The 22,084-nt window shown below is 40.0% G+C and overlaps 2 protein-coding genes across 2 annotated transcripts in view; one reads left to right on the forward strand and one right to left on the reverse strand.

The window, feature by feature from the left end:
• Nucleotides 1-241: 241 nt before the first annotated feature.
• Nucleotides 242-3,401, reverse strand: myl13 (myosin, light chain 13). The gene is made up of 5 exons (XM_085438782.1): nucleotides 3,223-3,401; nucleotides 1,683-1,710; nucleotides 1,115-1,264; nucleotides 762-935; nucleotides 242-667 (listed from the first exon to the last, which is right to left on the reverse strand). Exons 1-5 carry the CDS (start codon nucleotides 3,328-3,330, stop codon nucleotides 561-563), a joined length of 567 nt encoding a protein of 188 aa, XP_085294908.1. The 5' UTR covers nucleotides 3,331-3,401; the 3' UTR covers nucleotides 242-560.
• Nucleotides 3,402-19,967: 16,566 nt separating this feature from the next.
• The window catches only part of pth1r (parathyroid hormone 1 receptor), a 44,602-nt gene continuing 42,485 nt past the window's right edge, over nucleotides 19,968-22,084 (forward strand). Inside the window, exon 1 of the mRNA XM_085439472.1 lies at nucleotides 19,968-21,097. Within this exon, the coding sequence (XP_085295598.1) occupies nucleotides 21,029-21,097 (69 nt within the window). The 5' untranslated portion in view covers nucleotides 19,968-21,028. The remainder of the gene's footprint in view (nucleotides 21,098-22,084) is intronic.

The following is a 22,084-nucleotide window of genomic DNA, read 5'->3' on the forward strand; positions in this document are numbered from 1 at the left end:
TTCTTTTATTCATGAGGGGTCACCACAGTGGATGGTTCCACATTTTTTAATCAGCATTTTTTTTTCCTGAAACCAGTGAGCTTTTAGATTTGGCTAATGTGCTAACTACTAAACCATGGAGTCTCTGATTTGCTTCTTAATGCACTATATTATATATTATGACTCAATCTGAAGCAAAATGAACTGCCTTATGTGAAAGGCGCAGACAATAACACACATTTCTGCGTTCGTTTTTGAAAAATCGAGTACAGCCACAATGAGTGTTTTTATTTACCATGCTCTACAAAATAAACAGGGGCAATGTGCAGTGTGCGCACAGCATTAACATCAGGGACCTTAGAAAAAAAAAGAAAACATTGAAATATTGATGAATTATGCTGTAGATCAATCCAAGATGCATGGAAATGAAAAATATACAAGATGAGATGTACAGAAATCTTTTGCGGTCAAGAATTCACAATGAAGGAGAGACAAACTCATTACTCACTCATATTGATTTCATTATGTACTGCGATGTAGCACCAGAATGACAATGAGGCTGAAAGAAACATCGGCCCCTCTTAAGATGCCATAATGTACTTAACAAAAGCTTCATAATTTATGCACCCATTAGCATCCTCTTGGTTTTGCATTAGCTGCTCCACCTCGTCCTCCCTCATCTTCTCACCTATGATCCCCAAGGAAGAACACAGGAAAGCAGTCAGTTCAGTACATTTCCTTATGATGACAGATTCATGAATTAAAGTTGTTAATTAACTCACCCAGTGTTGCCAAAACGTGTCTGAGTTCTGCACCCATGACCGTGCCGTTCCCCTCCTTGTCAAACACCCGGAGGCCCTCTACAAAGTCCTCAAATGTTCCACGGTCCTTGGCTTTGCAGATGTGTTGGTGGATGGGTAGAAACTGGTCAAAGTCCAGCATCTTGGTATTCATATCTGCAGAAAATAATGAAAGTGTAACAAATAAAGCACAAAAAAAAAGAGAAAGAAAGACGGAATTCCTTTGTAGTGGTGAACTTTATTTAGTCCGATATTGTACAGATTCTTGAACTACATCCAGCTCCAACGCTTAACAACAGCAATGACTCAGTTTGCACACTTGTCTCATTACTAACCTTCAGCTTTGGGCTTTCCAAGCACGTACATTATCTCTGTATTTGTGGGATTCTGGCCCAAAGCTCTTATTAGGTCACCACACTGGGCATAAGTGATTTTCATCTCACTGGTTGGGGTCCTGTCAAACAGCTGGAAAGCATCTTTGAAGTCTGTGAATGAAAAGAAAGCGCATTATTCCTTTTGATTTCTCATCTTGTTATTGTAATCTAAGAGAACATGCAAAGTCTTTGAGAAAAGGCATCACATGCTCTCTGTTTGTGTAACGATCAACAGCATAATTGCACGCCTCACATAAAAGAGCCCACCGCTAATGAAGGAGTCAAACCCTCAGATGTTCCTCTCTACCTAGACTGACATGCATCTTAAAGCCTTTTCAAAGCAACTGACACAGATGGATGTTTATTTTAATATAATAGCATATGCTGGCTCTAGTGTATCACCAGCTGCTGCTGAACATTTCTCACACACTTATGGGTGGCATGATCACACAAACAATTTATTCACTCTATAAATAACTCACAAACCATGCAGCCCAGAAGACAACTGTAACAGCCGCCTGAGCCTTACCCTCAAGTTGTTCAGGAGTAAATTCCAGCTGCAAAAAGACATAGAAAACAAAGCGACTGAGGGATGCTGATCATTTGGGACATAGTACCGCAAACACAGTGAATTCATTTAAGACGGTGAACTTGATGACCCTCCTACAGCAAGCCATTTTAGCAGGTCGAGTTGTGACCTTGAGGCTAAAACCCCCTTCTTACTAGATGTATACTGTCTACCAGTGTCGGCGTCATTTGAGTTTATTTTTAGATGTAACGTGGAATCTTTGGTGCTGTCAGCTCCACGGGGAAGTAACAAGGCCATAATGTCATGTGCATATGCACACGAGCAGCATTATTAGATATAAAGAGTGTAAAGTACATAAAATCTGTTAAACACCATTTAGAGTTAGAAAACCTGAGATCCAGCGATTTATATATGCTTCTAATTATTCTTCTATTTGTTCAGCAGAACAAGCAGAACAAAACCTTGAAGGGGAACCCATCTGTTTCATCTCATTTTTTAATTTTTTAATTTTTGTGTTTGTGTGAGAGAGAGAGGGCAGGGCGGTCTTTATCCTTCAAGCTCGGGTCCTCTACCAGAGACCTGGGTGCTTGAGGGTCCTGCACAGTATCTTTGCTTTTCCTGGGAAACTGCACATGTTTGACACTCAGGTGGTAGAATATATAGTAGAAAGAGAACTGAATGTTAAACCAGCTGTACAGCTCGTTTCTACAATCAGCTTTGTGCTCCATTAAAATCTGTTATTTTAAATCTAAAAATAGCTTTGGCCTCAGTAACCACAACAACTTTTGAAGTTTTGCACTTCAAGCATATTTTGAACTGTCAGGGCACGCCCCTGTTTCTGTCTCATGTCAGGCTACATCTACAGACCCCTAGACCCTTTGTGAGGTTTTGTAAAAATATTATCCAAAAACGTATCTAAGCATGTTTAAAGATGGATGAAGATGGCTATAATTATCTGTATTTTTCTTCCTCCCAGTTTTTCCACCCCTTTTTCCCCACAGAGGAATGGTGAGGGTGGTCTGCTATTTGCAGACATAATGAAGATCATATTTTGTGGATTTAACCACGGTCCATTGTAACATGGCAGCTCGCTCAACCAAGAAAACATTTATCCATTGAGAAAGGGCCAAGTCAGCAGAAGACAATGTTTCCATGATGTCTGACGTATTAAGTAGTTTGCTTCTGAACCTCGCCCTGACAGTGAGTTACGTGCTTTTTCCCCCATAACTGTCAAAGATGCGCGCAGTTTATGAAAAATTCTGTAAAGCTATGAAGGTTAGAAAAAATATTACAAGAATCACCATAATGCCTTGAAAAATCTTTACCCTCCTGTTTGTCTTGCACTGCCAAGTAAATGTCACATGGGGTCTCTGATGCACTTTAAACACAGGCATAGGTAACAGCATTGGACTCTTGAAATGAAGTCTCCTTATCTGTCTAATATGATTGAATAAAAAAAGGGGTTAAATTCACCAACAACCTCTATCTGAAGCCGATCCACAATCTGTGCGTACAATAATAATATCTGTTGATGTTTTACCGTCACTGATGTTGGGTCAAACTCCGGGGTCTTGGGGCGCTCAGGCTCTGGGGGTTTGGGGGCAGCTGGTGCGGCAGGTTTTGGCTCTTCTTTCTTCTTAGGGGCCATTGGAAGAGACAAAGGGGAGGACTGACACACAGCAGAGTGATCCTGGACACTGCGGTCAGAGATGGGTGATTAGAGGCCCTTTATCCACTGTTCACAGGTGTCACCTCCACCCCCACAGTGCCAACAATAGGGGAGGACTATAAAAGGATATGCCTTTGTGCTTCTATTTAAGACAAAGGTTGTTGTGTGTATAACATCATCAAGACAGGAGTGATGGAAAACTACATTAGCTGAGATCCCCGGGCCTGGTTCCTTCTGTTAATGAAATATGAGCGTAGATCAGACTTATTTGCACAATCTTCTATAGATGCAGAGAAAAATGCTTTAGTGACAGAATGATGTCGTACAAAAATACTCAAAAAGAAGAAAGTGTTAACAAAGATCTACAAACTTTTAAAATGTCAAATCCACAATGCATCCATGAACATGCTCTTTATGAGCATGAATAATTAAGTCTCCGCTGGATCTGTGAATGGACGGCTTGCTTTTTACAATATTTTTATACGCTCACTGGTCTCTTTGTTAGCTACATCAGTTCAATTAATCAGTCAGTCATATTGCTGGGACTCAGTACTTTTAAGCATACAGACATAATCAGGATGACCTGCTGAGCAGAATGAGGAAGGTCGTTGACTTCAGTAATTTTGAATATAACATGACTTCTGTTGCCTGACGAAGTGGTCTCAGTATTTCAGAAACTGTTGATCTACCATCTCTGGAGTTTACAGAGAGTGGTTTAAAAAAGAGAAAATAAGCAGTAACTCAAATAAGTACTCATTGCAACCAACCCTTCTGCTACAGAAGCAGAAGACCACACTGAGTGCCACTCCTGTCAGCTAAGAACAGGAATTTTAGCCTAAAGTTACACAAGTTTTAGTAAAAAAATAAATAAATTGAACAATAGAAGATTGTTGCCTGGTCTGATGAGTTTACTTTCTGCTTTAACATTCACACGGCAGGGTCAGAATTTGGCACAAACAACATGAACACATGGATCCATCCTGTCTTGTAACAGTTCAGGCTGTTGGTGCTGGTGTAATGGCCCACTTTGGACCTCTTAGTTCCAGCTGAACATTGTGTAATATTATGATGGAACAATTCAATTCAGTTTTATTTATACAGCTCCAAATCACAAGAGTCACCTGAATGCGCTTTATATTATAAGGCAGACCCTACAATAATACACAGAGAAAAAGTAAACAACCCTATGAGCAAGCACTTTGGCAACAGTGGTAAGGAAAAACTTCCTTTTAACAGGAAGAAATTTCCAGAACAACCAAGCTCAGCGAGGGGCGGCCATCTGCCGTGACCAGCTGGGGTGAGAGAAGGAAGACAGGAAAAAAGACTTTTAGGATCAGGAAATTTTCATCATGAATGTGCAGCTGAGTAATGCTACAATATCTCAAATCCCTGAGAAATGTTTCCAGACCCTTTATGAATCTATCCCATGAAGAAAAGGGGAAAAGGTAGTCCAACCTGATCATGAACCAAAGTGCGTTACAGTGGGTTTATTTCTGTAGCTGGATAAACAAGTCACGTGTGGATACATCCACACATCTTAATCAAGATTTGTAAAGTCAGAAAATCACAGGAACTGTGATGCTAATATGAATGTCAAGCATGACCTTTCATTTCCAAGAAATTTCACTCTGCGTTAATTAGCAAATTAATTGCATGTTTGTGTGAGTTATTCTTGCACACATGATTCTGAGTTCATAACTATGTGAATAAAACCGAAAACATCAGACAGCTACCACCCTGTGTCTGCATTCAAGTGTGAATGGCAGCTACACAAAGCAGCACCCAGTGTTATCACAGATTACTTTATTCACTTCTCTGTTTGTTGTATTCAACTTTGCGAGTGGTTTGTACACATATAATCACCCTCGCAAGACTAAGATCACACAGACACAACACTTGGTGAATCCTATTTTAATGGCCTGAAAATCCCTCTGATTGCACTAGATAAACGGTCATCATAAAGGCTTGTCCTGGCACACAGTGTGCACAGCGGATGATGCCGTCTCATTGGTTGTAATTTTGAATAATAATCAAGGATAATTGCTGTTCATCACAGAGCATTGTGGCACTGGAATTTAAGCAACTTCCCCTCTTGTTCAGATATCATCATTTTCGTCTTCCTCTCCTCACTAATAAATGCTACACTTCACCGAACAAGGTCAATAGTCAAAGATTGGTTAGGTAACATGAGGTCTCGCGTAGCTTGATTAAGGACATTTGTCCATATAAAAACTTTAACAGTGCGTAAAAACCACAAAATCCAAAGGCTGATATGCTATGAACATCTCATTTCTTTGGTTCACATGACAGCAGGTAAAAATGAAGTCAAAAATAATTTTTATTATCGTAATTATAAAGACAGCAATCTTCAATTGATTGTCTACACTCCTCCAAGACTAAAAAGGGCTTCTCTCTCTCTCTCTCTTTTAACGCTGTGATTAAACAGTCGCAGTTTTCTGAATTTTCAGAACTCATTTTTCTTTCGATTGGCTAAAGGTAAGTGGTGAGCAAGGCAGTGGAGTATTTTGATTTTTTGTTCTGGTGCTGCGATCTGTGGAGGATGAAATTTGAACTGTGCCTAAATACACAAGAATGAAAGCAGTGTGAAAAATAGCAGCTACAGATTCTACAGCAGGGAAAATGTATAAATTTGGCCTGTTTTTAGAAATATATGCTCGATGTGCTCCATGTCTTCACTCTACAGACTGATCATGATTACATCTCCATGTCTTTTCAAGGAAAGATGCTTGTCAGCAGCTGCTCTTGGCTTGCCTTTAAAGCCTTTAAAGAGCTCCCATCAAGCTCATGTGATAAAAATGTCAACTAATGAAGTCAACATTGCCTGATGGTAAGTTTGGTAAATCCTCTGTTAGGAAGTGGAAATACTGAATAATGTGAAACAAATCCTTTAATCATCAGTTTTGTAGGAGCCTGAATCATGTAATTTCATGACAGTGACATATTCAAGCGCTTGATTTCTTGAGCTAACTATAATTTCCTTTATTAGGAATGATGTCACAAAAAATATGACTGGCCTGTCAGCACCAGCTTGTAGAAATGCTAGAAAAGGAGAGAAGGAACTAAATCATAATGATCAAGGGGATATTGTCTTTAAAATGCAATGAAACACAAGAGAAACACACAGGAAAATAATTTGGCACGCTCTTCTTCTGTTGCTCTGTTTGACTGTGGCTTCATGGGGGAGATGGTGCATAAAATTGTAAAAAGAACAAAAAAAAAATCTGATGAGTGAATGCTTGAGAAATGATTAGTCATGGCTGCAGTTTGTTCCTCAATATCTTCAAATGGGAGATGACTTAAATTGTCAGTGTCTGGTTTGAGCGAACCTACACAGAGACAGATGGAAACAGTGTATGTTAGCCCAAGTATAAATGGATCCAGCCATACATAGCTCACTGCCACCTCCCCCCTCAGATACTGTCAGGTGATCCCATCAACAGGCCGCAGCAACAACTCCTGACATGACCAACCACAAACACTCAAGCTCTCAAACCATCTAAGACCTGTGCAGTTTGCTATTTTGGAGTTAGTCTGTTGTCTGGCTGGCATGCACCTTGGAAAAACTCCAGTAAGCGCACAATGCCAATTGTTACTCTGACCTATCACACGACCTTCAGTGCAGCTGTGGCTTTTAGTGTATGATGTTTTAGCAGCCAGGATAAAGCAATGCTATTACACTGCCATTCCAAAAAGTGGCAGTCCAGTTCTGATGACTCACTGAAAAAGTACAGTTTTTATCAGTCAGACATCAGAAAGACACAAAAGCCGCAACAGAAAAATCACGATGTGTCAGTGACATGTGTTTTTTTTCTGAGGCAATTAATAGTATATGATTCTGCTATACTGTAGATGTGACTCTAGTCTTCTGAGGATGTACTTAGCAATCTATGGGACTGTTATTTGTTACCACTGAAGGCAAAGTCCTGAAAAGGCTGCAAAATGACCCCCCAAAAAAACCTTCAACAGGGGTCGTCATAAGCTCCCAGAAGCCCTGGGCCCATTCAGCACTGTCAAACAATCAGAACATGTTAGCGACAGGCTGGGCGAAGACCTGCCAGATCTGTTCTGCAAACTATGGATATCGATGCGTGGATAACATAACATGTATCACATCCGGGTTAAGATTTTGTTTTTCTCCAGCAGGCATCCATTATTGAAGATTTTCTCATGTGCAGTAATGAACAAACAAAACATTCAGTTTGTCACCTCTGTAGTCCAGAACATTTCACACTGAGCACTATATTTGGATGCAGGTTAAGACCCACTCTCGGGATGTGTAGCCCCCTCCGAAAACATATTTTTTTTTGTAATTTGTTTTCCCCTGTAGGTGCAGGGTAGCACAGCTGCACATGCCAAAGCATTGTGTTGCTTTCAGAATTTGTTGTGCATTGTGTTGACGTCACTGATGTGGAAGCAGCCTGAGCTACGGCCGATCTTCAGTGGGGAAAAGAAATAGCTAACCCTCTTAACCAAACATGTAAAAGAGGCTGAAAGCAAAACTGCAACCTGAGCACTATGTAGATGAAGGCTTGAAACCTCTGTCATGTTTCATGGCTGACAAAAGCAGCCTATTCCCCATGAGCGCATCTGCTCATGTTGAGGTGCTACATTATCACTGATAATCAAAGAAATAATCAAAAAAATGCCTGACTTTAATGCAGAAAATATCTTTGGTCATTTCACGTTCTATGCTGTACAGGCTGTGGATTCACTTCTGATCCGCAGCAGAGAACCTGCAACCTTCCTCAGAGGAATGACTCACTGCTGCACTGAGCAGTAAGATCAGGAGCACACAGCGCTTGACCACACAATCTGCTCTGCTAACATGATCACAGTGATGGCATAGAGATGTAAAGCTCCTAATGCACCCGAAAGCCTCTGTTATGGCCTGCGCTAACATAATCGCTGTGTGAAGTAGCTGAAGAGAAATGGGCTCAGGGCAACGCTCCTTTACAAGCTGCCTCACTTATGTCAGCATAGGTGCCACATGGTGCAGGTCAAGAGGTAAAGAGGTAAACACCACCATCAGGCTGTTCCTTATTTAACTATCAGCTTTCATCTGAACCTATTGGTGTGATCGTGCAAGCAGTGTCAATAAAACACACTGACAGCCTGCATATTAATGCTTCTGTCAAACCTGGTGTTCCCTTATTCTGAGTTAGCTGGGGGCTTTCACTTGCCAAGCTAACGACTGAGCTCACCTGTGATTGTGAAAGTAGGAATAAAGCCCATAGCTACCATCCCCCTTTATTTATGCCACCTATAAGCTAAAAAACCAACGTATTTTTGTGCAAGACAGAAGCTTGGAAGCTTGGAAAGCCCCCACCTCAAGTAGGAGGTGGGGGCATTAGCAGGTCATATCTCCGCTGTGGTCAAATCTGTGATCTGGCAGTTTTTATTGTGGGAAGTCTGCCATGCAGGAATGCTAAACTGCTTGCCAGGGCTATTGCATACGCATACGAAGCAAGAATACAATAGAAAGATAGCTTATGAGCAAGGAAGACTGAAAGTGTGCAGGCTGGGACTGTAGAACAAAAGACAGAAAGCTTCTCTGTGTCAGAGCTCGGTGCAAGCCTTTCCATTGCTGGCATGGAGGGTTCAGACAGATTCCACGAGCTGCTGTGGGCTCGGGGTTAGCCTTGGCCTGGTGAGTTTGACTGAGGGAAAAACAGGCCTCGGGGTGAGTGTGAAGTCTAAAGCCGAAGAGACATAGAAGCTACTTAATTTTCTTTTTTCTTAAATTGCTTGTAGACTTATTTAGGTCCTGCATCAGTGTAGCAGAAAGATAAAGGAAAATAAGCAGCTTAGGTGGGCAACAGAGCTTTTGTGAAAAGAAAGAAACATTCTCGGGATTCGTTTCTGTCATTGAAATTGAACATAAATCATCAGAGATGAATCATTATGAGGTTGATACATAATTTTACAAAGCAGGTGATCTGCAGTAGATGAGCAATATTTTATAAATTGAATTGATTATTTGTAGCCCATATAGAATACTGCACATTCACTCAGAGATTTAAACACAGCATTAATGTGATTATCAGTTTTAACACTAAACAGATCTGTTCTATACAATTGAAAAAATTAAATCTGAAGCTGGGGAGATTTAGTCTTTTCCCTGTTGTAGCAGGTGCGGTGTTGGGGAAACCTTTTTTATTTGCTTTCATAATTCTTTACAGGGCAACATTAAGTCCAGTGCTCTGTAACTGCATTAACAGACAAACTACCCTTTGGCTCTGTGACAGGGCTCTGTGGAGCGGGGGCGACACTACTCCACTGTGATCATTTACGAGCACTCAGGATACAGCGTGTCCTCGCCAACATTAATACTAATAAGGTGGTTAATATACCAGCTCAATTCCTGGTAGGTTTTGACGTGTTCATTATCAGGTCCACAAGGCAGTCAGTGAAGTGAAGGAGCGTGTAATTAAACTGTCCCCTGTCCAACTAGGATCCGATGTGCTATCCAGTTTAGTGTGCTGAAGTGGTAATGGTGCCAGTCTGCACAGGCATCACTCCAACATAGACTCCATAGCTGCCATGTTGTTTGGCAGAAATTCTTATTTAGTAAAGAAAATATAAACACAGGTTTTTTTGGGGGCTCTCAGTAGGATTTCCGCTAAAATATATTTTATGCGAAACATTTAATCTACGTGTGTTTATGAAAGTGTGCGTCGCCAGACAGCAACATTCGTCTTACAAACTCCTAGTCTTACCTATTCTGTCACAAACATTTACACGTGTAATAGATATATAAAAAAGCACCCTTAATGTTCACAAGCTAAAACTTCATGCATCAGAGGCTTCACGTTAAAATGTAATGAGAGAGAGGTATTATTATTCAGGCGCAAGATGTCAGTCCCTAATTATAACTTGTCAACATCTGTGCTGTCAAACATGGAGAGCCCAGCCAGCATCTGAACTACACTGCCCTCCTGTGGTCACAGGGTAATTAGCTGGGTGTCGATATTGCCACTTAATTTAGTCTTCTCAGTTGCACAATACTCAAAAAATACAGAGAGGGATGACATCTAACAATCCAGTAACATCTTATTACTGGTGGACATTTGAAAGAACATTTCTCGTTATTTGACCACAATTTATTGATCAGTTAGTCTTAAGAATATGCTAGCGTCATTTAATTGAATATGTCATCATCTTCAGAAAATGGGGTGGTTAACTGTCACAATCTGCCAAACTCACAGGTGTAAATTATGAATAGAAATAATTTTTTGTGCATATATATGTATAGAATATGAAAGAGTCTGCTCAGACAAACATTTATTAGCTGGTGAAAAAGAAAGAGGAGCAAAGATATGGCAGTGTACCAACGGGAAGTCAGCAGAATACAGAGGGATGCAGAAGAAGTGCAGAGGTTGGATGCAACAAATCCCCTGTTACCTTGTAAGGGAGAGCATTAGGTGTGAGGTTTAATAGAGCCTGCGGGCAAAAGGATCCAGTGATTTCACAGCACAGCTTTGTTATTGTAGCATTCTATTGCACGTAGCAGACTCGTGTTTTGTTTCCACAGTATGTGTTTTTTGGCACTGATAGCTGATGTGTTTTGTCTCTGTTTTTTCAGTTTTTCTGTAACTATAACTGTAATGTGCAGCCATTTAGAGGAAAAATGACTCATAAAACATGCAAATCACAGAAAACATTTTGTTTGCATGTCGAATGTAAAACCATAAACGTGCACACTCTCATATACAGTTGTGGAGTCAGAGGTTTACATACACTAATCATGGTCATGAATGTCATGGTAGCTTTGTACTTTTAATGGTTTTGTTGAGCTTTTTGTTTTACAGGGTGGAACAATTATACAGCATGCATCTTTAATCACTTAAAAAAAAGAAAAAAGAATTGGATCCACAGGTTTGAATTTATTTTGGATTTTCTGTCAAGACAATAATCCCAAACACACATCAAAACTGATTTTGAAATGGATAAAGCAGGCTAACATTAAGCTTCTGAAAGGCCCTGACCTCAACCTTATTAAAAATTATTTAAAAGCTGGATCTGCACTAGGAAAACAACCAATTTAAATGACCTATGTCAATTCTGCCAAGAACAGTGGTCAAATATCCAGCCAGAATTATGCCAGAAGCTTGTTGATGTCTACCAAAAGCATCTGATTGGGGTGCAACTTTCTAAGGCACATTTAACCAAATTTTAGTTGGGCTCTTTGGGTATATTTGAGCACAAAGAACAGCTCAAAGAAATCATCAAAACCCCCAAATTACTGTGACATTTATGTCCATGATGAGTCTACATTTAAACTTCAGACCACAAATGTAGCAGGTATTCTCAGGAAGGAATAACAGTTTTATTCAAAATGCATTTGTTGTTACTGAAAACACGAAGGACAAGACTGTAAGGAAACATGAAGAGAACAAACAAACTAAATGTCTATGCATTTTTCTGCCTGGCTTTAAACACTTATTCATTTGCACAGAAAAACTTGAATTTGCCTGCATGTATGAGCAGTTTTGGGAAATGCAGAGAAGAGAACTGAGAAAAGAAACTTCAAAAATCTTTTGAAAAATGTGCCAAAGCAATTGAATAAAAACAAACAAACTGTAAAAGCAAATCTTTGAATCCGCAAATGATTCATCATCATGTGTTTCCCTCATATCACCTTTTTCCCCATTAGAATACAAAATGTTTTACCTCAGTTAATATGAACTAACATAGAGAAAATAATGGGTCAATCTGGAAGTTTGGACACTTAATCGTGCAGAGCAGCACTGCTGAATTATTCCGACTTTTCGAAGACAGCCTTGTTTAAAATTATCCTCACATTAGTTTGATGTCACATCTAATTTATTTGATTAAGGCCCCATTCTTTCTGCTCTCTGTGTAATTATCTGCTTGTACCTTGTCCCCACTATAGACCTCTTATATTTCTGTGAGTCGGTGGGAATGAAGAAAGATTTATCGAGGTACTTCACATGTATTGATCCTCCCGAGGACATTCATTCTCTGAGTTTGACCGAGCTCAGCAGCCAAGTGGTCACAGTGACCACTAGAGTGCCCTTGCTGAGAGGCAAAAGTGTCACACCAAGTAACTCTGACAAGCGTTGTTTATTTAAAATTGCATTTTCAGCTCTGCAACGTGCAAACAGTTCTCTTATTAAAGACAGTTTTCGCTTAACTTTAAACCCCATGTTGCTCTTGACCAGTTAAGTGTTTACTCTGCTCTGCTCATATGATTCCTGTTTACCACAACCATATCTACTCACAGCAGTGGAGGCCATAGTTTCCACTGTAAATATGTTTTCCCTTTTCCCCTCATGTTATTATTTATGGCACCGAGCTGTAAAAATTTAATTCTGCTGATCTTATATTTTTTGTAAATAATTAAAGTTTTCCCGTTCCTTAAAGTTTGAGGCCAAGCGTGATCATGTTAGGACTCTGCAGGTGTGGCCTGGTATAACAAAAAATCATATATGATTTACTTTTGAACTTTTTTAACCTATTTTTTAAAGAAGTTGTTTAAACGATAATGATGGAAATGATGACCAAGTAGCATGCCACAACAGGACCAAGTCTAAGAGTATTATCATCACTTTGTTGTTTAGAGCGACCCACTTTAGCAGAAGCAACAGTGTCTATACAGAAATATAGAAGATGGGTGACGTGTGTGTGTGTGTGTAAACCAAAAATAAAAGAAAAAATGAGGAAATACACAATTATTCCTTCACTTTAACAAGGGGAAAGTTACATACTTGATGGCGCTCACCCTCCTGTGTCTCTGATTCACTTCTCATGCCTAAAACAACCAATTATCATTCCTCATGACTCATGCTTTAACCTAACCCTGTAAACCCAACCCAATCAGAGGGACAAAGCTTCGTAGAACTCTCTCACAAAGTTTTCAAAGTAAACGCCATCTAAAGCATCGCACGCTGGTTCGAGCCAGTTTCTGCTGTTCTGTTTTGGGAAAGAAATGGTGACCTCATTGCTGATTACATTCAGTTTATCCAGATAGTATGTCTGTAACAACAGATTAATTTGCTGAGAAAAATACATCGAGCTATCAGATATCCTAAGCAGCTACTGCGCTGGCCCCTCTGACATTAACTGTTAGATTTATGTGCCAACTGTTTTTCTTTTCTCGTACTTTAACAATTACACAACCCTACTTTTGTTTTTGAGTCCCTTTTTGGTTTTGTCTTATTGCTCAACACTTTGGTTATCTTGGAATTTGATGACAGTGGTGGACAATCTCAACTCTGAAATTATAGCGCATTTTGTACTGAATTGCTTGTTGTGTTTGAAATGTTATTATATATATATATATATATATATATATATATATCCATCCATCCATCCATCCATTCGCTTCCGCTTGTCCTTTTCAGGGTCGCGGGGGGCGCTGGAGCCTATCCCAGCTGTCATAGGGCGAGAGGCGGGGTACACCCTGGACAGGTCGCCAGTCTGTCGCAGGGCCAACACACAGGGACAGACAACCATTCGCACTCACTTTCATTCACACATTCACACCTAGTGACAATTTGGATTATTCAATTAACCTATCCCCACAAGCTGCATGTCTTTGGACGGTGGGAGGAAGCCGGAGTACCCGGAGAGAACCCACGTGGGTGGGTATATATATATATATATATATATATATATATATATATATATATATATATATATATATATATATATATATATATATATATATATATATATATATATATATATATGTGGGTCAGTAAAGGTCATTGGTTAGCTCATGCCGCCTTATCTTCACGGGCCATGTTTTTCATCAAAGTAGTTTCATGATAGACATGAAAGTGGAAGATTGATGTTCGTAATCATCAACTCCTCCACTTCCACAGTGTGTACGTGTGTCCTATGTTCACAGTGTCAGGTATGAAGTTTCTTTGACCAGATTTGTTCCTTTATTCTATTTCTGGATTATACCTCTGGGAGACCTGAGTGTGTGAGCTGTCAAGACAGCAGGAGGAAAGATGAGCTGACCCTAATCCAACTTGAAAAAACTTTGTCTGGCCCTGGGGGGCTTCACCAATTGTTTTGTGACAAAAACTGGGTATTGACTATATTGTATATGACATTTGCTGCCTTGGAATCATGATTAAAGTAAATAGAAATGATTAAAAAGGAAGCCAAGATTTTATTCCAATTACAATCCCTGGTGATTTCTGAGGAGCACTTGGTAATTGTGTCAGAATTTTCCAAAATGTTTCTAAACATGGGGAATAAATTATATGTGTACATTTAAAGCTTTCTTTTGCAATTTCCTTTGTTAGGGTCACGCGTGTACGTGAAAGTCAGGGCAAAGCAAACCAAAACAAAACGATGTTTATATGGAAAAGATATAACTGGATGTATAAAAAGAAGTCCAGCACACTATATGAAACCATACAAGAATGAGGAGTATCGTGTGTCCAGACATACATGTGCTTTGAATTTTTGGCTTTTTTCATGGCTTTTGACATGCGTCACACAGATATACAATTTCAGTGTCCCCATTCCTGGATTGTTGCATAGGGTGCAGCATATAGCTTATAGTATCATTTCAGTGGTGAATACGTAATACAAAATACATGCCATATGTTACACTGGCGTGTTTTTTTTAACGTATTATTTTTTTGTAAGTAGAGTCCCCTTTGAGATTGTGTCAGGAAGGGCATCTCGGGTAAATCTGTGCCAAATCAAACATGCAGTGGTACCTGCTGTGGCGACCCCTTGTGACAAGTGGAGAAGCCAAAACTATCTTTATTTTTTTTTCTAAGTAGAGAAAGTTAACATGAGTGGATGATAATGAGAGCTGATAAGGGGAACAGCTAATTTCCTCCAAGTATAACAGATCGTGGGCGATCGTGGCTCAAGAGTTGGGAGTTCGCCTTGTAATCGGAAGGTTGCCGGTTCGAGCCCCGGCTTGGACAGTCTTGGTCGTTGTGTCCTTGGGCAAGACACTTCACCCGTTGCCTACTGGTGGTGGTCAGAGGGCCCGGTGGCGCCAGTGTCCGGCAGCCTCGCCTCTGTCAGTGCGCCCCAGGGTGGCTGTGGCTACATTGTAGCTTGCCATCACCAGTGTGTGAATGTGTGTGTGAATGGGTGGATGACTGGATGTGTAAAGCGCTTTGGGGTCCTTAGGGACTAGAAAAGTGCTATACAAATACAGGCCATTTACCATAATAGATTTCTTAATAGCTTTTTTCACTTTCATCTACTTTGATATCTGATTCCTTTTGTAAATGTGAGAGAACAAGAATATACAAGTTGGTCTCCTACAGAGTTGGGCTCCAACCATGATGGAAGCTTGCTGCGCTCATAGATAGATAGATAGATAGATAGATCGATCGATAGATAGAGATGTGCTGTCACAGCAGAGCGCTGAACCTAACAGACAATTACTGGACATGGATATTAATCATTCCAGATGGACAGAATGTTTCTGTGATAAATTTGATGGCAAAAGATGCAGGACAGGGTGAAAAATTAAGAATAAGTACCATGGATAAGACCATAACCAGCAGAACTGGCACAGAGATACAGTAATTGGCTTGAAGGCAAGGTTAACCTTTCCCAGAGACTGTTTCAAAAGAAAAGCTCTGTTTTAGAAAGACAAACCCTGACAGATGAATTGAAAACTGAGTGGAGATTATGCATATGTCTTAAACACAGTCTCGTCTGTTAATCTTCTGCAGCCTACTGTATCTTGAGTTTTCCATAGAGGCACAGTGGGGTGCAATCTTCTGCAAGGCAGATGAGCAAATATATTGATACATCTTATTGCTTGTTTATGACCGCTTTTATATTGTGTATTATCTTGCACCGCAGGAATTAACCTATATTTATGATGGAAAAGAAGGCTCTGCTGGTTAATACTGAGGACATTGTTATAGTAAGTACCATGACCTCTAAGAAATAAATACACAGAGCAAAAAGAAAATAAGGAAGTTAAAAAAAGGAAGTGGAAAATGGGAAAGATATTTATATATCTTTATTTTTCAATGCTGTGCAAAGACACACAGTTTCATAACCTATAGTGCATTGCTGCTTAGTTAAGGGGTTATAAAAATGGTACTGGATCTTTTTTGATTTTTTCATGCAAAAACAACTTCTCGTTATGTTGCGGCTTTTTTCTTTTATCTTTGACTGACTGAGCAAAGTGACACAGCAACAACCTGACATCAAGTCCTTATAAAAAATAAGAGACTAAATCGCTATATGTTGTTGCTTTTTTCGTGAAGAGGCAGAAAGAATATAGCAAAGCTTGGTCTTCTTATCAGCTTTAAACAAAGACATCAACTGCACCTCACTGAATCTGTCGGCAAATAAAGAGCTTGAATTATAGGTCCTATCATATCCTATATTTTAATTGCAAGTGAACAATATATAAATACCATCTTTGACTGACTTTTTCAAAAACGTATCACTGAGCAGCAACAACAACACTTTCTTAGCAGGTATGATACACATGAAAATCGAATGTAAGAACCGTATTGTGTGTATCCTCTAGGGACAACTGTAAAAGGCTTGAGAGCTCCACAAATGTAGTGAACCTTGAGTTAAGGCGAGCTTTTATGCTCAAATTACTAAATACCCATTATCCATCCTAGTACACAGAGAACTGGGGCTGTGAATTTGTCCACTGAGTCATTATTCTATCTTAGTTTCACACTGTTAACAAAACGTACAGTTAATCAGCTGGTTAAAAGACATGAGCAAAAACGCCAAACTACAAAGATTTGGAGCATTTTAAACCCCACAATAAACACGTACATTCAAGTATAACTGCACACGTGATGAGTGCTGCTGCGACTTAAACTTTGATTTGATGCATGAAAACAATGTCAGCATGAGATGCCAGCCTGTGCCCTGTGTGGCGGAAGCATATGGCAGTTAATGACTTTAAAGCTGATTGCTGAAACATTATTCTCTCTGATGGATAATACACACGATGTTCATCCACAACAGCAGCCAATCACGGTTGTCTATCAGCATTGATGGCTTTTATAGTGAGTCACTGCTTGATGCTTGATATATTGTATCAATACAAAAGAATTGTATTTATATATATCAGAATAACAGTTGTATCAAAGTGCTTACTATATTCTCAGAAAAGAAATTGCCTTAATGGGCGCAGTAGCATGTAGCTGGGGCAGTACCATCTAAAGTGCTGTTGTTTGATACCCTTGATATTTGTACTTGCTAGCATACTTGTGGTTTGTACCATGTGGAAACCAGTCTTGAACCTCTGGTGTCTATATCTTAATGCCCTGTCAGAGCACAAAACAAATTGGAGAACAAATGCCTCAGAAAAGTTTAAAGCTAGAACCTTCGACAGAGCTAGCCTCAGCATCTCACCTCCTCTGTTTTACTTGGATCTGACTTCTTCTCTTTGACTGTACCTAGGAACCTCCAAGCTTGTAGCTTAATGCCTTTAAATGTTGCATTAAAAGCTATTTTTCTTAATTGGAAAAAAAAAACCAAAATGATCAATAACTCACTGGCTCAACTTGCTAACAGATCATGAAAATTTAGATAAATTGACTTCAACTTTATAGAAAAACTTGACCCAGTTAAAACAAAAACACTGCCTCCATGCTTATGTTGCGCCTAGAGCTCATTCCCTTTATAATACTCGGCATGTACTTCAAACACAAACAAGATAATATAAATCACATGCTAAGGCTGGCCACCATGATCGGTACATACAACCTTATCCCCATCACCCCAACCTCCATGTACTGTTTCTGTGTGCTCCTGTGTTTAATGCGAAATTATCTTGAAAATTTATATTTCACCTAAGACCTTGCATATCCCTGAACACACACACACACACACACACACACACACACACACACACACACACACACACACACACACACACACACACACACACACACACACACACACACACACACACAATCTTTTTAAAAGTAATCCTGTTTTAAAATCTAGATGAAATGGTGCCAGCGTGTACCTTTTTACTCCCTGGGCCCAAATATGTACCCTTTGTTCTTTGAAAAGGTGTAGCTGGGTATTTCTAGGTGGTGCACTGTAGGTTACACCCAGCAGGACTGAAATTGCCTTTTACTATATCTCTGCTTGTGGGAGCCTGTGAGGTGGTTTTATAATCCTACAACTATTCTATGATAGCTGGGACTCTGCATGGTTTAACAGCTGGGGCATTTCAGTCATTGTGCCATTTGATCACAACTGTGACCACACTGTAAAAAACAGCACTGTACATTCTGCTGTCAGAGTACCATAGCAACTGGAATAAGCAGCTCCAATGGTGTTTGCCATTTTCCCCGAAAACCATCATCATAACCTGCTGAACTGGTGGTTCTAGAATCACTTTTGAGAAAAGACACTTAAAAAAATTAAACAGCTGGAGATCTTCCCACTTGCCTTGGTCAAATGAGGACATCACAGCGGGATTGAAAGACTTCAAAATCAGAAAGTGGAAATTTTCAGTGGGATGGGGACACTTACATAATTTCATTACAGAATGAAATGTGAAGGAAGGAAGGAACAAGGAAGATAGTCAAAACATATATGTGATGTTTGCATGCATTCATGCCTGGTTTGGCATGGCAGTGTCATCATGTGTCATCAGTGTCAATGTGGGTCTCTGTCTCCAGGTGGACAGGAACTACTTTAGTATCTATCACAGAGTCCATAAAGCGCTTGGACATTTGGGATATAAAAGTGACATTATGAAAAACAGAGAGACCAAGGCTCAAAAAACGTACAAAAAACATTTATAGTTCATATTTCAAGTTGTCTAACATTTTGTTCATGTTAAATACCAGTTTTCACTTAATTATAACCGTGAAGACAAAAACTGTTTCCCCCCCTTTAAACAATTTTAAAAGTCAGTAATATAAAACAACTGCAAAGCTGAAAGCTGAGGTTAATCTGAAAGAACGGCGGAAAAAGCGTTCACTCATGTATGATTTCGGACTTTTACACCCAAAGTTACCAAATAAGACCAGGCGGCCTGTATTATATTTGGACACTAAAGGGTTAATCGTCTCTTAACCTGATAATCAGTTATAAACAGGTATTTGATTAGGAACGACTTTGTATATATTATTATCACCATTACAATAATAGTAATAATTATGTCTGCCTGCACGATTAAAATAACAGTGTCACACAAACATATTCGCGAAAAAGCATAAAGTATAAAGTATAGACAAACTGCTATGAGACTGTCCACAAATCCTCTATTATTTCATTTCCAAACAAAAATCTTGATTCGTTAAAAGAAAATTGTGCACGCTCTCCTGCATTATGTCTCAGTAATCCAATCCTACTAGTAGTTGCAACTTTTGAGAGAGTGCAGGGGGAAAAAAGCGGTTTGGCAAAGGCCCTGCGATCTGTTGAATGTGGAGTTTGTTTGAGGGGTGAGAAAATATGTCATTTCGGAGCCGTGGTTTATTCCAACGTAAGAGAGCGCACCAATGAAAAGCTCTTACGCTCCACCCTACCTGCCTCCTTTCCGCCCCCCCTCCTTTTCCATCCACATACTCACTACTGAGCACGACCTGCCTCCTGCCACATCTGGAGACGCTTTCTCAACACGAGGAACTTCAAGTTTTGCGCTTACTCTGCGAACAAACACGCGTTTGCGAATTATCTGTCCGTCAGGGTGAATTTGGGTTTCTCTTGATAGTAAGTAGCCTAAATTATTCAGACCAAGTTGGCGTTTTTCCTCCTTTCTGAAGCTTTTCACATCACCATCGGTAGCTTAAACAGATCCACAGAGTTCCATACATGCCGTTTCTGTCTGTCACGGTGGATAGATTTATAATTCGGCACGGTTTGTGGACATGACAACTGATACACTACCGTTTTGTGCTTTTATTAATTTATAAGAAAAAAAGAAGAAGAAAGAAAAAGACCGGTAACCAGGGGTAGCGAACACGCGTACAGTGATTGAGTTGAAACACGCAAATCAGACACTTCTATTAAAAGTTTGAAATTTCACGCTCCGCTCTTTCACTTGGCTGCCATTTACTGTTAAATGCACAAAGTAGACCCTGTCTGCGATCCTTCTGCTCCACTGCCGCCCTGCACGATAGATCCGTGCGTTGTTGATGGTGACATGAGTCACAGGATTGAAGTTGTGAAATTCAGCAGCGACTGGTGATGGAATGATACGTTTCGGGCTTATTTTTGTACAACGCTGATCTAACGCTTGGAAAAGAATACTGGAATAAGCCGCAAGGCGCACAGCTCCATACTGAAGTGTTTAAGTTAGTCTGAGGGGGAAATTTAAAAGACCTAAAAATACAGCGTCGGTTTCTTCCCTACAAAGAATCATTTGAACTTCCCACCGCAGAGCTAGGGCGACATAAATAGTTCTGACATGTGGATGTAATTTCAGAAGAGGAAAAAAGACAGATGCAGAGAAATAAAGAGAGCAGACTGAGCCGGAGCATATAGTAGATTATAGGAAATTAAATCGAGGGCAAAGCGAGGCGATTACAGAGTTATGATTTCACAAGCCATCATAAGCATCGAGAGGCCAGATGGAGTGAAAAAACACAACTCGTTCCACTTTGAAGAGAGTTAAGTAGATTAAATAATTTCATCCGAGCTCAATCAGCATCTGTCTGAGCCCTGCAAGGACTCTTGGAGGTAGAGTTGCCTCAGGTCAGGGATGGGATCCTCTCTGCTTCTCCGCAATCTGGACTTTCTACTCATCTCTCTACTCAGCGGTTTATGCCTGGTAAGTCATTTCAAAATGAAAATAAAAATGCAATAAGCACATTTACCCTGCCTGATAGACAAGATGCTGCTTTAATGTTGGTAAAGTGTGCACAGATCACTGAGAGGTTGTCAGAGAGATATCTGCATGTGCTGTGTGCCAAGTAAAACTCAAGTACCTCCTTTAGGATGATTATTTTTTGCATCCCAAATTGATGAAATCTGCAAAATTCACTCTGATTTCTGCAAAATTTGTCCATTGCTTCTTTTGCAAATCATGATTGAGGAAGAATGTGTTCAGTGTTAAGGAGAGAGTGCGTCCTCCAGGAGAGACTAAGTGCCTCTGTTGTCAAAAGCTTTTTACTCGCATCTGCTCAAAACCTTTAATTGTCTCTGCGCTGGAAGTCAAACTCTTGAAATTGCTGCTTTATCGGACCACATGGCTGTTTTGCCAGATTCAGTGAAAAGAAAACAACACATTTAAGCTGAAATTTCAAGAGAGACGGTTGACTAATGACAGACATATTGTCAGTTCCCTAACAGGATGGCAGCTAACAAAAAGCAGCTGTGATTAGTGATTACGCTCTTGTTCCATTAAGTGCTTCTTCCCACCCTAACAGTACAATTAGGGTTTGTGTAAGCACACAGTAACCTAGCTGCCCTAAAAGGCAGAGCATTGTGTTTTACTACATCACGTTTCATGCTGTAAGCTCGGAAAAGCTCTGACCCGCATGAGCTGATGCAGCTCGTGCAGTCAAAATGGGGCTAGAAATTTTCATTCACATCTGCAGCAGCAGCGGCCGAACAACTCGCCCAACACGGTGCTCAAGTATTGAGCTTTCAAACGTTGCCACAGTTGTATTTAGAATGTCTGCATACACAGGGACACACACACACAAACACACTGTGCAGGCAGAGCAGCACACGAAGTTGGTTCTGTGTGTTTTGGCTGAGGCTGTTGTGCATTCAACAGGCAGTTCGCCCAGGTTCTGAGGTACAGTGCATTTTC

Source organism: Copadichromis virginalis, linkage group LG18 (genome assembly GCF_057382275.1).
Source record: "Copadichromis virginalis isolate Kocher_CV1m ecotype Utaka linkage group LG18, C_Virginalis_male_GT1.1, whole genome shotgun sequence".
Taxonomy (NCBI): domain Eukaryota; kingdom Metazoa; phylum Chordata; class Actinopteri; order Cichliformes; family Cichlidae; genus Copadichromis; species Copadichromis virginalis.

Excerpts from the sequence above, each read along its gene's own strand:
- myl13 (XM_085438782.1), bottom strand. The coding sequence starts at position 3,330 with ATGGCCCCTAAGAAGAAAGAAGAGCCAAAACCTGCCGCACCAGCTGCC. Across the intron at positions 1,265-1,682 it reads TACTCCTGAACAACTTGAGG|ACTTCAAAGATGCTTTCCAG; the intron begins GTAAGGCTCAGG and ends TTTCATTCACAG. Across the intron at positions 668-761 it reads ACACGTTTTGGCAACACTGG|GTGAGAAGATGAGGGAGGAC; the intron begins GTGAGTTAATTA and ends TGGGGATCATAG.